Genomic DNA, 17,496 nt, shown 5'->3' on the forward strand with positions numbered 1-17,496 from the left:
CCACTACCTTTACTAAAACAGAGACATACTGATGTATGACTTTCCCAGCTTGAGAAGTGAGGTCAGCTCACAGCCTTTTTTCCTCCGCTGTCAATCAGAGCTGATCTAACTGAAATTATGAGGTGCTCAGACGTGGACCCACTCCAGGAATTCAATTAAGGGTCTGGAGATAAGGTTCTGGCTTCCTGCTGCTGTAATCCGGACATCAGCAGAGCCGAACTTAGGATTTCTGTAGCCTGCGGATCACCCCCTACCTCCACACACACACACACACACACACACACTGTCAGCCATCACACACCCCACCTAGATGCTCAGCCACGTCTGTCAAAAGCCCTGCGGTTCTGCTCCATCCCAGCAGCCACCCAACTGTGCAGCTATCATGGTCTGTCTCCACCAGTAGCACACTCCCAGTTTGTCTGACTGCACTGAACCGTGGCTTGCTACTCCACGGCTAGAACCACTAAGAACCACGTCTGTAATAGAGATGCATGACTGTGAGGAACCTTTTAGGGGATTAAGGAACTGGTTCTGGTTCTTTTATGGACCCAAAAGCGGTTCTTCTATGGCACAGGTCAAAGAACCTTTATGTACAGAGTCTATAAGGGGTCTAACACTGCACGACAGGGTCTCTTACTGGTGAGAGCTGATGAAGCTACTATGGTTTGCACATTTTGCATATTGTGAGGCTGCAACGTGATGCTGTGTGTTAGTGTATTAGTCAGCTGTGTTAGTTTCACTAGTTTCTAAGTTGGTACTGAATAATTAATAGTAAAGACTGAACAATTATTAATAATTATTTCATTATTTTGCATATTTTGCAAAGTAATATGCATTATTTTGCATATTGTGAGGATGTGAGGATAATAGGAGCAATAGTAATTACTGAAATAGTCACACTAAATACTAAATAATTTATAATAGATGCTAGTGAATAAATTATAGAAATTATGGAATACTCCATAGTTTATAATGAATAATTAATAGATTCTGAATAGTTTATAGTTACGAAATAGTTCAGTTATTTATTGTAGATACTAAATAACTCAAAATAGCAAATTAATAACCCCACTGTTATTGAATAATAATAATAACTGAATAATTATTAAATAATAATTCTTAATAATTACTGAAATAGTAGCACTAAACACTGAACAATTCATAATAGATGCTAGTGAATAATTTAGAGTAATTACTTATTCATAGTAAATACTGAATATTTCCTAGTATATAAAGAATAATGCATAGTAGTTACTGAATTATTAATTGTAGATACTGAAAGTAGCAAATAAATAATGCATTATGATGCAGGTTCCCTTTAGGAAATATAATAGCAGCAACCACCACTTTGATCCATTTTGCATATTTTGAGGATGCAACGTGATGCGGGTTCCCTTTAGGAACCATAATAGGATGAAAGTGGTGGCTGCTGCTATTCTGCCTGATTGGTTATGCAATTACAGGAGCTTCTCACTCAAAGTACAGAAGACTGGGAGGAGATTATTAGAATACAGCAGACCTGATTTACTAGGCCGGATAATAAACACTGACTGTTCGCTGCTCATTGCCTGGAGAACGCTGTTGCTCAGAAAAGCCTGTCTAACAACAAAGAAGCCTGTTTCTTTTTTAACCAGGTGAAACGCTGCCTATTAACAGAATTGTAATAATGACAAAATCAGCACTTTCAGCATTTCAACCTGATAACTCATAACTGAGAAACTCACTGAGAAAACCAGTCATTTATTAAAAAAAATGATAAAATTGAGGACATACTGCAGCCAGAAACAGCAATCTACATTTATTCCCCCTGCTGGGGATAAAACTGGCTACCATATTAAAAGCCAGTTATACTGTGTTTAGTCATATGCTAATTACGAAGTCTCAGCTGTGTTAGTTTCACTAGCTTCTAAGTTGGTACTGAATAATTAATAGTAATTACTTAAACACTCACAATAAATGAATGGCATAGTATATAATGAATAATACATGGTAGTTAGTGAATTATTTTTTGTAGATACTGAATAACACAAAGTAGCAAAGTGATAACTCCACAATTATTTCATAATTCATAGTAGCCACTGAATAATTCATAGCTATTATTGAAATAGTCACAATAAACACTGAACAATTCATAGAATAATGAGAATAGTAATCACTTATTCACAGTAAAAACTGAATACTTCCTAGTACATAATAAATAATTCATAGACACTGAATAATTCACAGTAGTTAATGAATTATTAATTGTAGATACTGAATAACACAAAGTAGCAAATGAATAACTCTGTATTTATTTAATAATTCTGTATTTACTGAATAATTCATCATTGTTACTGAATAATTCATAGTTTCTAAGTAGATCATAGTATATACTGAATAATAAATAGAAGCAATAGTAATTATTGAAATAGTCACACTAAATAGGGAATAATTATATAATAAAATAATAGATGCTAATGAATAAATTATAGAATTTACTGTATACTTCATAGTTTATAATGAATAATTAAAAGATTCTGAATAGTTCATAGTTACTAAATAGCTCATAGTAAATACTAAGTTATTTATTGTAGATACTGAATAACTCAAAATAGCTAATTAATAACCCCATGGTTATTGAATAATAATATTAATTGAATGATAATAATTCATAGAAATGACTGAAATAGTCACACTAAACACAGAACAATTCATAATAGATGTTAGTGAATAATTTAGAGTAATTACTTATTCATAGTAAATACTGAATACTTCCTAATATATAATGATAATTCATAGCAGTTACTGAATTATTAATTGTAGATACTGAAAGTAGCAAATAAATAATAGTTATTTATTATAATTATTAATTACTGAAATAGTCTCACTGAAATACTGAATCATCCATAATAGATGCTGAATAATTCATAACATAATAAAAAATATAGTGAATATTGAATACATTCTAGTAGTTACTGAATAATTAATAATTGTTACTGAATAATTCATAGATGCTGAACAGATCATAGTAGAGACTGAATAATTCATAGTAGCTAATTCATAATTCTTAGTTGATCTGATCTGGATTCTGTTAGTTACTGAATAATTTATAGTAGTTGCTGAACTATCAATCCATATCACGCGTAGATTCGTAGGTTTAGACTCAAACAGAATGTAAATCAACTGTTAATGTAATTAATTACATAATCAGCCGTGTTCCATATCAGAAAATACTGAATCAGACACGAGTGCATCAGCTTCCCTCCGGAGGAGATAAACTGGGTTGCTGCTTCTCGTTCCTCTGTGCAGGAGCTAAATTTATGACTTGAGCTCTGTTGCAGGAGTGGCAGTTAAGCTAAACAGGAAGTGGGCCGCAGAGCAGCACAGCGAGACTACGAGGCTTTCTTGAATGCACACTGCACCAACACTGACCACAGATTCACTTCTGGTTTTTACTCTTAGTATTAAGCATGAATTGCACACCTCTGGTTCGTCCGTGACCTCATTTTCTGCCCTCTACCTTTTAGCTAAGCCCAGACCTCACTTGTCTTCTTCAACGTTCTGTTCTAAAAAGGATTTCAGTTACGATTAAAGATGATAAACTTCACAGTGGTCTTTGAGGACGTACATTTTGCATAATTAATAGTAGTTACTGAGCAAATCATATTAGATATGGAGTAAATTATATACGATACTTCATAATTTATAGTAGATAGTAAATGACTGCACCGCAGAGTCTCCAAACTCAGCTCGACTTGTACCCTAAAGACTGGATACTTAACTTAGACCTGCACCCCAGAGACTTTAGACTCTAGTCCAGTTTGTACCCTAAAGACTAAAATATTCAACTCAGACTCATACCCCAAAGACTCCAGACTTAACTCAGACTTGTATCCTAAAGACTAGATATTCAACTCAGACTCATACCCTAGACTCAAGACTCAACTCAGACTTCCACCCTTAGAACTAGATTTTCAACTCAGACTCACACCCCAAAAAGTCCAGACTCAACTAGGACTTGTATCCTAAAGACTAGATATTCAACTCAGACTTACACCCCAAAGACTCCAGACTCAACTAGGACTTGTATTCTAAAGACTAGATATTCAACTCAGACTCACACCCCAAAGACTCCAGACTCAATTCGGACTTGTATCCTAAAGACTAGATATTCAAATTTAGACTCACACCCCAAAGACTCCAGACTCAACTCGGACTTGTATCCTAAAGACTAGATATTCAAATTTAGACTCACACCCCAAAGACTCCAGACTCAACTCGGACTTGTATCCTAAAGACTAGATATTAAAATTTAGACTCACACCCCAAAGACTCCAGACTCAACTCAGACTTGTGTCCTGAAGACTAGATATTCAACTCAGACTCATACCCTAGACTCAAGACTCAACTCAGACTTCCACCCTTAGAACTAGATTTCCAACTCCGACTCACACCCCAAAGACTCCAGACTCAATTAGGACTTCCACCCTTAAGACTAGATATTCAACTCAGACTCACACCCCAAAGACTCCAGACTCAACTCAGACTCGCACCCTAAAGACTAGATATTCAATTCACACTTCCACTCCAGAGACTTTGGACTCAACTCAGACTTGCAGCTCAAAGACAGAAGCCTCAACTCAATATTTAACTCAGACTCGCACCCTGAAGACTAAATACTCCACTTAGACTTGCAGCCTAGAGACTCAAGGCCTCTTAGATTTACCCACAGAGACTTAAGACTTAAGTCTGACTCACATCACCAAATCTGAAACTCAACTCTGTCTCACACCCAGAGACTCCAGACTCTATTTAGATTCACACACCAGAGACTCAAGACCGGACCTGGGCCTGTGCCCCAGAGACTCAACACCCAATTCGGAGTCCCACCCCAGTGACTTGAGTCTTTACCTGGATTTGTACCCAGGCTTGAGACTCAAGTCTAACTCACTCCTAGAGACCCGAGACTCAACACTGCCACACCCAGAGACTCGAGACCCGACTCGAACTCTCAAGAAATGCTCTGTGAAAATCTCTGCTCTATATATATATATATATATATATATATGTATAAAGATTTGTGTGTGTCCTTCAAGTTTGCCTTACCACCCCGTCACACTAACTCGTTTTGCCTAAAATAAATGTACTGTTGCTTTAAATAACATCCTAAAGAGAGCCTGTGGTGGTATATATCATACACACCTTCAATTTCTCCAGCTTCTTCGCGACTGAAGCCTTTAAATATTTAATAAAGTTACAAAACCCCATAGTTTATAATAAACAATTTACATTATTTAGATATTTATATATACACAATGAACATAGTGCACCCGCAACACAGCGCTGGACAGTCTAGAGGTCAGTACAAGTACCAGGTGACCAATAACAGGTGTTTTTTTATGAATGTCTGGAGAAAAAACATGTATTTGAGGGGTTAAAGGCTGACATCTGCCCTCCTGTCTGCCATCAAGCGTTCATGCTGCTGTATGTTGCACAACATCTCACATGGTATAAGAGATTGGACTGCTGAGCAGGGGCTTCTCCTTGCAAAGCGCTGGACTTCAACTGCATGGGATCATCCCATTGCCTAGCAACCAGGTGACCTTTCCCAGCACTTCATCGTTAAGCAGAGGAAGACTCCCTCGAGCCGGCCGAGCGACGGGAGGTGGCAGAGACTCGCTCTGAATAGGGGCATGGGGTCCCTCCTATCTCCAACCACGGCTTTTTTTCCTGGTGGCTAAAATAAGCCCAGGCGAGAAAAATGATAACGAAAATCAAACGACTTCCGATAAAATGGTTACGCCATCCTGTTCCCCAGTCCAGCTTGCACCTGCCAGGTCAGATGCAGCCCACAGCAGTGTAGGATTGATTCATGTTATAGGTCCCAACAACACCCCCCCCCCCCCTCCTCCTGCTCCCATCTTTATACACCCACACAGTCTAGGATTGGCCCCTTCTCTTAAAGGAATGACATCACCCTTCTCGGGGAGGTGAGGGACTCATTAGAATGCAGCATAGAGTCACAAGGCTTCTGTCAATAGTGTCAGCAAAGCAAACGCCCTCTCCGCCTATGACCGCAGCATTGGACTGGGCAGCGGGACCCCTGCATTGTGCCACAGCAACAACAGAGATTGGGTGGTGATCATCCAACAGCCTGACCTCACCAACACTCTTTTTGCTGCAAGAGAAATCTAGAAGGATTGTTTTGTAGGGAGGTCTGGGCCTGGCGGAAGAGGCAGGTCCACAATGGTATTACTGGTTTTAATATCAAATTATTAATTAATATTATTTTGTTCTGCCTGCTAGTGCATAGTGATGTCATAAAAATTGAGATGCTGTAGAGGCGTCTACAGCACGAAAATGATCGTCCTGACTTCAGATTGGTGTCTAGCTTCATCTACAGCTTCTACAGCCGGCTTGGAGTTTGCTATCTATGCACCATGGCAGAGGTACAACTAGCAAAGCCTTAATTGTGCTACGCGGTGGTCTGAGCTAGGCTGATCTCAGAGAAGTGAGTCTGAATCCAGAGTTTCCTGATAAAAAACAAGGTTAAAGGAGCCATATACAATTATGGAGAAGGACTGTTGATATTTGAACTCAACAGAAAAAAAACATACCCCTCCCTTCAGCGCTCCTTCAGAAGCTCCACCACCCGAATTCATGATTGTCATGGGTTGGCTGCTAACTTGTTCGAATTATGGCTGCAAACCAGTTGCGATGATCGATCACAAAAAACAGACCCCAAACGGGACACGACAACACAGCGCTATTTCTCCAAATTAGCATAAATAAGTCAATATAACCCTCCTGTCCAGCAGGAATAGAGCACCATCCTCAAGCCATTCAGCCTTAAGAGGCTTTTCCACCACCCAAATGCCTCACCGATGTTTACACATGTCTTCGCCCTTGCCCCTCCCCTTCCCCAGTCCTGTGTACAGAGCCTTTAAAGGTCCAATAATTTCTAAATGACGGCAATCGTTTAAAAAAAGGCTCCCACAGTCCAATTCTGAAACATCCCACACCTCCCCACACTCGTAGCTCAAGCGGGTTGCCAGGTTGAGGACACTGAACCTGCAGGAAATCTAGTTCAGGAGAAAATGAGCCACTTCAGCGTCTGTCTTGAAGTCCTTCAGGACTCTAAGCTGCCTCCAACTATCAAATGCATTGCCAATATTTACTCGTTTTACCCCGTCTCTGGTCATTAAACGGATGCCGAGGCTTTTTAGGTTGAGTAGCACCTTATGCTGTTTCCATGAACGCTTGCTCTGGAACAACCCGGGGGGTGGGAATAGGACTGGGGAATGGGGCAATGGGCGGGATAGGCAGCTAGAACACAACCAGATTTCCGCACCGTACCTGACCATGCGAAGACGAAAACGCAGGCTGAAGCACTGCTGTCAGGAAATGCTAGTGCTTAAACTTGCATGCTTTTGTAATATCTGATGACACATCCTGACCATTTTATGAGTTAATACAGAAAGTGTAAAACTTAATGGACCTTTAAATTAAGTCATACAAACCTGTTAAGTCCATAGTGATAGGTCCGGGGGCCTGGTCGCACATCAGTGTCAGCCTCGTCACCTGAACGTTAGGAATGCTCGGATCTGCAAGAGAAAAGAAAGGATACATCAGTTAATCAAAGAAAGGTTGTCAAGGACTCCAATGAGGCGCAACCATCTAAGCGTTGGCCTCATCTAGGAGTCCTAGAAAGCAGAACAACTGGCCTCTGTCGCTCTGTCTGGGTGGGCAGGGCGGCCCTCCCTCTCCCCCATCACTCAGAGTGATGCTAGCCGGCGTGGACGTATGCTGGCTGATGTTACAGAACTGGTAGTTAGTGTTCTCCTCCAAGCGTATTGAGCTAAATGGCATCCTTTGACGACCCCTGAGGAGCATGCTCGGCCAGCTGGTCCGGCTGAAGGTGAAACTGGAGGGCCGTAGTCTCTGACGACGCAAGCCTGGGAGCATTACTCATGTCTGCTCACTGATTCGAGGTCCTCAGCTCTTCACTTGCTCCAGCACCTAGGACCACCACTCAGAGCAGTGTTGCTATTATTGGTGACTCTACTGTTGGACATCTCAAGGTATCAACGTCTAAGGGTACTGCCACGGTCTCCGGCTTCCCCGGAAACAGGTGTCCTGGACTTCGTTCTCTACATCCCTCCATCACAACCATCAGCATCAGTGCATCAAGGGAAAGGTACGCAAGATGTAGTCAGCCAGTCAAGACAGCGTCCCTGTCCCTGTGTATCTAAATTTTGCTTATGTTATTTAGCATTGCTAAACTACTAGAGGTCAAAAGTCACCCAGATCGCTTCTGTAAATGCATGCCCACATGTTTCGTTTAACCCAATCAAACCTCACGCGGGCCTTCATTCGTTCGTTTTCCATTATTGTCGAGATGATGTGAAAGTACTGAGCTGTAAATTTCACCTTACGCTGCCCTCCAGTAATTAACGCCCAGCAAGCGAGCGCTGCAATCAGGGCAAACAAAGCCATTTACAGCATTTTAATATTCTCAGCATGTGCCAGAGCAGCGTCTCCCATTTACGGCAGGAAGACTGGAGGAATAACAGAGACGCGGTGGGAACGAGTCCGCAGCTCAACACTGGCGGCCCGCTCGGAACACACGCCGTCTATTCCCGCGCATCGATTCCTCCACACATTCATCATGCCGTCCTGGCAGCTGAGATAAGGCTCAGATTGGGCTGAATAGTGTGAAGAATGGAGAAGGAAAAATGAGACTTCATTTGCACCTGCAGTGCAACGGCCAGTCGCAGGGAGGGAGACCCATTTATCATCGCTGCGCATCTCTAGATGAACACCATACATTCCTGTTTGTGGACCAGTAGCATATATAACCTTAACACTCGCTACTTTACCAATACGCATGTTTATAGACACAGGACATGGAGATATTTGTCCTGCCCTGTCCTGCATATTCCGGGGTTTTCCCGTTACTAGTTAACAGGAAAACGCATGAATAGCAACCTACACTATCCACGTGTCCAAAAGTTTGTGGACACCTCTTCTAATGAACACATTTAGCTACTTTAAGAACGGACAGCTTGCCTAGTCCCTGTGGTGAGGTACTGCCAATCAAAAAGAAAGACTCTCTGGGCTGATAAACATCAACCTGTAGAGCAGAGGTGGGCAATTCCGGTCCTGGAGCGTCCCTAGTTCCCTAGAAACTGGAACTGGAGTCTGGAACCACACAGGAACCATTCAGGTCTCTGAATAACTGTGGATGCTTTGGAAAAGCTGGGCTAGGTGGGTTCCAGGTGGGTTCCAGGTGGGTTCCAGGTGGGCATGGGCTCTGAGTTGGTTTGGCCATACGGCTTTACTGGTACCCAGTTAGGCTTCCCAAATAGGCCCCATCATTACAGCCCACCTTAATCTCACAAGGGTCCTATCTAGGCCCCATGTGAAGTGTGCAACCTGGGGGGGGTCCATGTTTTACCCCTATAGGTCCCATTACTGACCCTGGTGGGGCTATCCATATGTGGGGCCAACGTGGAATCCAAGTTGGGCTACTCATACAGGCCCCACATGGACTTGTTAGCTGGGGTGTTAGGCATAGCGCCAAAATGTAAACAACAAGACACTTTCCCAAGCGTCTATGTCTGGACATGCATGGAATTCATGGAATTTACAGAAACTTACGGTATTTATGGAAAGCACTGTAGCTCCGGTGCTAAAATAAAGAACAGTTTGGACACCAACCATGATGGGTTAGCAGCTCCATCTGGGATAAGTGGAAAACTATGTAAACATCATGATTTCAAGCTGTTTCTGACTCTGTTGTCTTGTGCATAATCATTATTACCACTATAAACATTCTTATTATAGTGCTTATTATTCTGGCAACCCCCTGGCGATACCTCAGCAACCACCAAGGAATTGCTTAGGCAGTTCCCATGCTGATAAATATGAGACTTACATAGACCTTCCACTGCAATTCTGCAGTTCTGCAGTCCACCTCTGGGCATCAAAGCTTTAAAGTGAAAGAATGCATTCATACAGCTCCTCCATCTTCACGAGGGGTTAGGAGAACAGGGCGCAGCTGGAGGTTCGGTGAACTCAGTGTGCCGCCTCAGCACTTTCCCCCAGGGCAATATCGGCTGGGCGACAGCCGCGGTCCAGCCCATTAAAATTGTGTGTCACTGCACGGATCGATTTTTGGGCCATTTGCTTTCATCCTCCAGAACGTAAAGAAGAGACTCCAAGGCTGGTGGACGGCTTTAGTTAGGCACTTTGTGGCTCGGCGCTCCAGCTGTGCTTCTAAAGGGACCTGAGCTACTGTTTACCCGAAAGCCGCCGGGAGGCCTAAACAGCTCATAATGAATGGCGGGCCGGCTCACGCTGGTCCTGCGATATTGACGTAAGACGGGTTGTTTTTCGAGTGGAGAACCACACTCAATCATAGAGGAGCCTTAGAAGAGACGTCCGTGTTCGCATGGAAAAGCATGCGGTGATTTATATTCCCGACCCGATCCATCCATTACTCCTGGGAAAAATCATATGACGAATTAACAGGCGTCAGAAAAGCCTGCGGCGTTTTCATTGTCACAACTCTCCACGGGAATAAGGTTAAACGCTCTCCAAGTGAGATTAAACACTTGACGGGGTATTTCATCATTTTCTGTTTGGGCACAGAAGAAATTCCACAAATCTGGACCAGCTACGTGAAACCTCACGCTTATAGGCCACTTTAACAGAAACACCAACCTGTGACCCATATGTTTCTGCACAAATTAGAACTTCCCTCTACCCCATTTGTCATCGGTCAGTTTCATTTCCCAAAATGAAACCCCAGATAAGAGCAGAAGGTACTATAACACGAGGGGTTAGGAGAACAGGGCACAGCTGGAGGTTCGGTGAACTCTGTGTGCCGCCTCAGTACTTTCCTTTTCCTTTCTCCAAATTACACCCTCCAGTGCCGGGAGGGTGTAGCTCCACATGAAGTTCCAAAGGGTGATGGGTCACTCAAACCACAGTCAGAGGTGGTCAGAGGTGCATATGACCTCATTATTACTGTAGTGGGAATGCTATAGCATCTTGATGAAAGCTAGAATAACAAACTAACTAGGAAATACACAACATGGGCAAAAGTATGTGGACACCTAAGGCTGTTGGGCATCCCATTTCAAAAAGTGTGCCTACATTGTGGCCATATTATCTATGCAAACACATGAAAAACATACTGCTACAAGCGTATATGGCACAGCCTTGTTGCTTGGCTTCTCACACAGATCGGTCCACCATCCCAAAACTATCCAGCCAAGAGCAGCTCTATGGTCAGAAACGACCACCGATACTTGGATAGAGAATGGCTAACACAGTGGTCTCGTACTGAACACCAGCGAAGTACAAAGGCTACAGGGGAGGGTGTCTCTTATAAGGTGGCCAGTGGGGAAAGGCCTTTATTTATGGTACCACTGTCACGTCTTATGTAAAAGCACAATGAAAACATGATTACATCTAAAGGGTCTTCTGAAAACGGCACAGCTGAAGCAATCAAGCAGGCTTCTTCATGAAGTAGCACTCAACAGGGAAAGGCTGTTCCTTCTCGGCTGATTCGATCACCATTCAGGCCCGACTGGTCATTAGGACGCTAGGGTTACAAAGAAAGAGCTTCTTCTCCATTAGACTGAAAAGCAAAGCGGTAAGCTATCAACCACAGGGGAGTGCTGCCTCATGCCTTGGGTCGTTCCATCGAACGGGAGCTATTATTAACCTGGCCGTGGCCAAGAATATGAGAATGAATCATTTATGAATCAGTACGGTTTACAGGGCAAATGCCCTTGACGCACGAGTTGCGTCTGACAGAACACACACTAGAAGCGGATTGATACCCCAGCAAAAATTAAAGGAGGAACCTAAATCAAGGGGGTTCAAAGCTCTGCGCTGGGAAGAAGAAAAAAGGTGGAAGTATTTTATGCGATGGCCTCCAGCTATGAATAAAAGCAAGCTTTGCATTTTCCCAGAGCTCCAGCTTGAAACTGATACAGCGGCCTCCTTCATTTGGATTACAGGGGTTGGTTCTATGCAGGTCGTCTCGCTCAAAACAGATTTCTTTAATAAACACCAGTAGAGATCAACTAAAATGAATTCCTAACCCCCAATTTTCTGAATAAATGGAGTTATGTAATAACTTAAGTAATAAGTTTGGGAGAAGGACCACGCCCAAACTCCTCCTCCTCTACATCACCATGCACACTATACCACCACTCCTCTCCATTCTCCTTCTGATGACGAAAAAAAAATCCGCACCCCACCCTCGCCTCATGCTCCTCCTGATGGTCCAAATTATGCTGGTTTCGTGTCCCATCACTTCAAAGCCCCCCAGAACTCCACCTCAAATTTCTCGAGTTTCCCCTTCCTTGCCTCAGCCAAGCGAGCGTAGTCTGCACTGTGTGGGGCCTGTGTGGATAGCCTAACAGTTTTGTCCATGGGTTGCATGTTGCTCCCACATATGGATGCCCACCAGGATCCCACCAGGGTCAGTAAAGGGACCAGGAGGGGTTTAACATGAGCCCTATCTGGGCTATACACTGCATATGGGGCCTAGATGGGACCAAATGAGGCTAGGGTGGGAGCCCCACTCAGAGCCCATGCTCATCTAGAACCAACCTAGCCCATGTTTCTCCCATGTGAGTCCTGCATGAGCATGCTGGCTGGGTTCCAATAGGCTCATATCTACATAAACATTATGATGTACCATACTGCCTCAGGACTTCTTCGGCGTCCCTCCAGTATGTTAAGAACACGCTGTTTTTGGGGCTTGGAGGCGATACTGGAGAGATTACCCCAGAGATTAGACTGGTGTCAGTCCGGACAGCTTTGAGGAGGTTCTCCGGAGACTGGGGCACAAAGTCTTAATATAACATCAGAACGAAGATGGATGGATACATTCTTTCACATGTGCCATTATTTTTATATCTGTATCTGACAACGTGGGTGGCGTGCTCGGTATGTGAACGCAGGAGAGACTGAATAAAAGTGTCAAAGCAAAAGTGAAGGCTTTACATCGCAGTGAGGGATTAATTATAGTGCTTCAGTTCAGATGAAGATGGATGGATGGATGGATGGATGGAATGAGTGGATGCATGGATAAAAATGTAATGGATGGGCAGGGATGAATGGATGGATAATGATAGGATGTCAAACAGAGTGAAAGTCGGACGGACAGATGGATGGATGGATATTAGGATAGATGGACATAGATGGATGAAAGGATTGCTGTATGGGTAGATGAATAATGGATGATATTAAATGTGATTGATACCCATCTATGGATGGATGTGCATGAATAAAAGGGTGGATATAAAGATGGAGGGTTGCTGGATGGGATAGGCAGATCAAGCATTAGTTTATTGATTGGGTGGATGGATAGATGATGGATGAATTGACAGATGGGTAGATGAATGAATGGGTGGATTTGTGGATGGATGGGTGGACAGGTGGATGATAGGATGGAAAGACAAATAAATAAATGGATGGGTCGATCGATCGATAAGGGAATGGATGGGTAAAAATAATGGAAAAAACGATGGTTGGATGGATAGATGATGGATAGATGGATGGATAGATGGATGGATAGATGGATGGATGGATGGATGGATGGATGGGTAGATAAATGAAAGGATAAATGGGTGGATTGGTGGATGGGTCGATCAATAAAGGGATGAATGGCTGGATGGGTCGATCAATAAAGGGATGACTGGGTGGATAGGTGGATGGGTCGATCAATAAAAGGATGAATGGGTGAATAGGTGGATGGGTCGATCAATAAAAGGATGAATGGGTGAATAGGTGGATGGGTCGATCAATAAAAGGATGAATGGGTAGATAGGTGGATGGGTGGATAAATGTGAATGGATGAATGGGTGAATGGATGGATAGATGGGTAGATGAATGAATGAGAATGGATGAATGGGTGGATATGTGGATGGATGTGTGGTTAGATGGATGATAATAAGATTGAAAGACAGATAGGCAGACTGATAAATAGATGGATGGGTAGATCAATAAAAGGATGGATGGGTAATAAAAATAATGCAAAGACAGATGAATATTTGGATAGATAAATGGAAGGAGGGATGGGTGGATGGATGGGTGGGTGGGTGTAAAGATGGAGGGCAGCTGGATGAAATAAGCAGAATAAGCATTAGTCAAATGTATTTAGTGTAGTGAAGCCTTAATTATAAGAACAGACAGATGGGTGGGTAGATCAATGAATATATGGATGGATGGATGGATGATTGTGAATGGAAGAAAGGGAGGATGAATGCATTGATATTGAAAGTGACAGACAGATACCCATCAATGGATGGGTATGAATGTATGGACAGATACTGTTGTGCGGGACACTGACCTGACACCACAGGGCCAGACCCCAGCAGAGTCTGCTTGTACTTGTTGAGGCTTTCGTCGTCCTTATCCAGCTCCTGGATCTCCTGCAGGCTTTTCTGAGCAGGGGGCTGATAGTTCAGGTCAGTTTCATCTTCCTCCTCAGCTACTGGGACTGTGCTCTCTTTATCCGCCATTATGCCTGAGGAAACACACATAAACACAGCAGACAGGAGTTACACTCTGGCTTTGTATAGACTGACACATACATATTTCATAAAAGTGTTTCCAATAAATCATATAAAATAATAGATTAAAAAAATCCCTTTAGGGCGGCTTTGAAAATATTCGACTCTCAAATGTCCTGCAGCGCAACCAAGAAAAAAGACTTTTATTCACACAGGCTTTTTTTTTTTTTCTTAAGAAAAGAGGTGTCAGAGTGGGTCATCATAAAGAAGTAACCTCCATGGGGCAACACCAAGGTCAGTAGCGATTTTGGAGTCATGGTTAGATCGGTTCAGTTGGTTTAGACATCAAGTCAAAATACAGAAATTTATTTCACCAGGGATCCGATACTGATCTGATGCTTGTTTCTATAACTACATGCTTCTAATTAATACAAGTAAAATCTCAAAAAATGCCGCTTTGCCATCAGTGTCCGAAGCCCAAGAGAGCACAACTGGTGGTAGATGACACTCGCTCCCCTTATGGCTCTTAATTGATGTTGGCCGGCACAGGTGTCTGTTAGCTGGCGTGGTGGCGTGGGGGACTTGATGCTTTCCTCCAAAAGTATCGGCTGCCTGGCAATGCCGCATTGGCAGCAGTTCAAAAAGAGGCGGAGGCTGGCTTCACGTGTATTGGAGGAGCTATATGATAAATCCTTACACCCCAAGTGTTGGGAGCATTGCTAGTGCTAGGAGAAGCATTTGAATATGACCATTTTGTAGACTATTTAGTATCGGATTATGTCTCTTAATGGTGTCTAGAGGGCGCCAAAGGGTGCTCTGCTACAACACAGCGGTAAAAACAAAGGATCGGAACTGGATCAGGCTAGCCAATGGATCTAATTGGAACACCACAATGAACTAAATATCAAAGGCTTCTATGAGTACAAAGACATTTTGAACATACTTTTACCTTCAAAAAATTCTATTTTTTTAATATAATCAAAGAATATGAAAGGTGTTATTTGATGGTATCTAATCTGGATTAACCTGTTCCAAAGTGAAGGATAAAAAGCTATGAAACAAACAGCGATATATTTTATTAATCCCTGTAGATGCATCATAATCTTTATACTAATAATTCTGATCCATATATTTGGTAATTGCCCCAAATTTACATATTGTAATGTGAAATAAACTCACTTTGTTGACACATTTGCCCAATAACAAATTCAAATATGTAAACAATACATAGTACTGGGCAAAAGTTTTAGGTTCCTTTGAATAAAGAAAAAATGACTAAATGACTTTTCTGGTCAGTAAGTATTTATCTCCTCAGTAAAACACTAATATTAGAATAAACACTAATAATAACACTCCTACAGAAAGTGGCGGTGGTTTTCCATCACTGTGTTCCTCATTAGAACATCTCCAAAGTTCTCCTCTCTCATGGAGTCTAGTATTATTTAGAGTTCTCCTCAGATCAACACCTGGTTTGGTGGTAAATCAGGGCTTAATGATGGTAAATCAGGTGAGCTGCTGCTGCTGCTGCTGATGATGATGATGGAGTTAAACACATCCTCCACACTGTGCTGACTGGACTGGGGGGCGTCCAGGACAAACCTAGAGGAACCGAGCTCTGTTCTTCAGACTAGCCAGACCAGAATTATCATTTTTACTGTATTTCTGTTAACCTGCATCTGCTCTAATGGGATCTGGAGCTTCTACAATAGACACTCTCTTACTGCCAAAAGAGATGGCTCTAAATAATGTGCTTAGATGCCCAAAACCTCTAAACTGTGCTGTATATACTTTCAGTCGCTTCCAAAAATGATTTAATAGGGAAAATTCAGCCACAAGATCAATGCCTGGGTCTTTGAGGGTTAATGTTGTTTGTTAGATTGCCCGGCTTTAAAGGGAACAATCTGTTCTCATAGTTCTAATGCAGTTAGTTCTGCTGTGTCACGCCATTTCAGTCACTACTAGAACATACCCACACTACCACTCAGGCCCACTGATAGGCCTAATAAAGTGTAATGTGCAGTATGAGATCCGTCAAGCCGGCCGTTAAGCCTACTTAAATCAGCCTAGGCCCTAGCCTAGTATATACACTATATATCCAAATGTTTGTGGACACCCCTTCTAGTCCCTGTAGAGAAGCACTACCAATACAATAGGAGCAGAAAAACATAAACCTATGGGCACCATGCGGCCTAATGCCAGGCGTGGGCTAGAGGGGTATAACACCCCCCAGTATTGAGGAGCTGTGGATCAGTGGAAAAACTGTAGGAACTCTCTGTAATGATGGTTGGTGCTCCATCCAAAACTTTTGGGATGAGTTGAGGAGTTGGGGTTGAGGTGGTGTTGATCATCCAGCAACCTCACTAACGCTCTTACTGCTGAATGCAATCAAATCCTCACAGCAATGCTCCTCCAAAATCTAGTAGAAAGCCTTTTTTCCTGGACAGTAGAGACAGTTACTCCAACAAAAATAGGATCAACTCGTTTCATTTTGGAAGAAACAGTGAATAAACAGGTGTCCCAATACTTTTGTCCATAGAGTGTAGCTCTGACTTGGGGAGTTGATATTGTTGGGGATGAGCTAGGGTGGTAATCATCCAACATCCTGACCTCACTAACGCTGTTGAGACCATACAGGTGTCCCAATACTATTGTCAGTATAGTGTTTTTCTACCCCCTGCTCTGCCCTACCCCCCCGCCCCTCTCCACATCAGCTAATTTAATTTCTCGAACCAGGTGCACACTCCCAGATTCATCGCATTTAATATCCAGAGCCATTTGTACCAATACCCGCATTCTCCACCATCTCTGCCCACGCTAATCACAGCAGACCGTCATTTCTATTCACTTCTATTCAATTTGGACTTCGGCCCTTATCCAAAAGCACACGCTCCGACAGTATGAATATTTGAGCAAGCGACCGGCCTCCGTGTCTGAGAGTAATAATAATAATAATTGCCTCCGGCTTCAGGAGCGTTATTAA

At 42.8% G+C, this 17,496-nt stretch overlaps 1 protein-coding gene across 2 annotated transcripts in view; it reads right to left on the bottom strand.

Annotated features, from left to right (window-relative positions):
• arhgdig (Rho GDP dissociation inhibitor (GDI) gamma) overlaps nt 1-17,496 on the bottom strand; it is a 54,833-nt gene that overhangs the window by 8,920 nt on the left and 28,417 nt on the right. For both annotated transcript variants that reach the window (XM_072692906.1, XM_072692905.1), the window contains exons 2-3: nt 14,354-14,530; nt 7,500-7,583 (exon numbers count right to left, since the gene is read on the bottom strand). In XM_072692906.1, the coding sequence (XP_072549007.1) occupies nt 7,500-7,583; nt 14,354-14,525 (256 nt within the window). In that variant the 5' untranslated portion in view covers nt 14,526-14,530. The remainder of the gene's footprint in view (nt 1-7,499; nt 7,584-14,353; nt 14,531-17,496) is intronic.

This window comes from Salminus brasiliensis, chromosome 12, assembly GCF_030463535.1.
Source record: "Salminus brasiliensis chromosome 12, fSalBra1.hap2, whole genome shotgun sequence".
Lineage (NCBI taxonomy): Eukaryota > Metazoa > Chordata > Actinopteri > Characiformes > Bryconidae > Salminus > Salminus brasiliensis.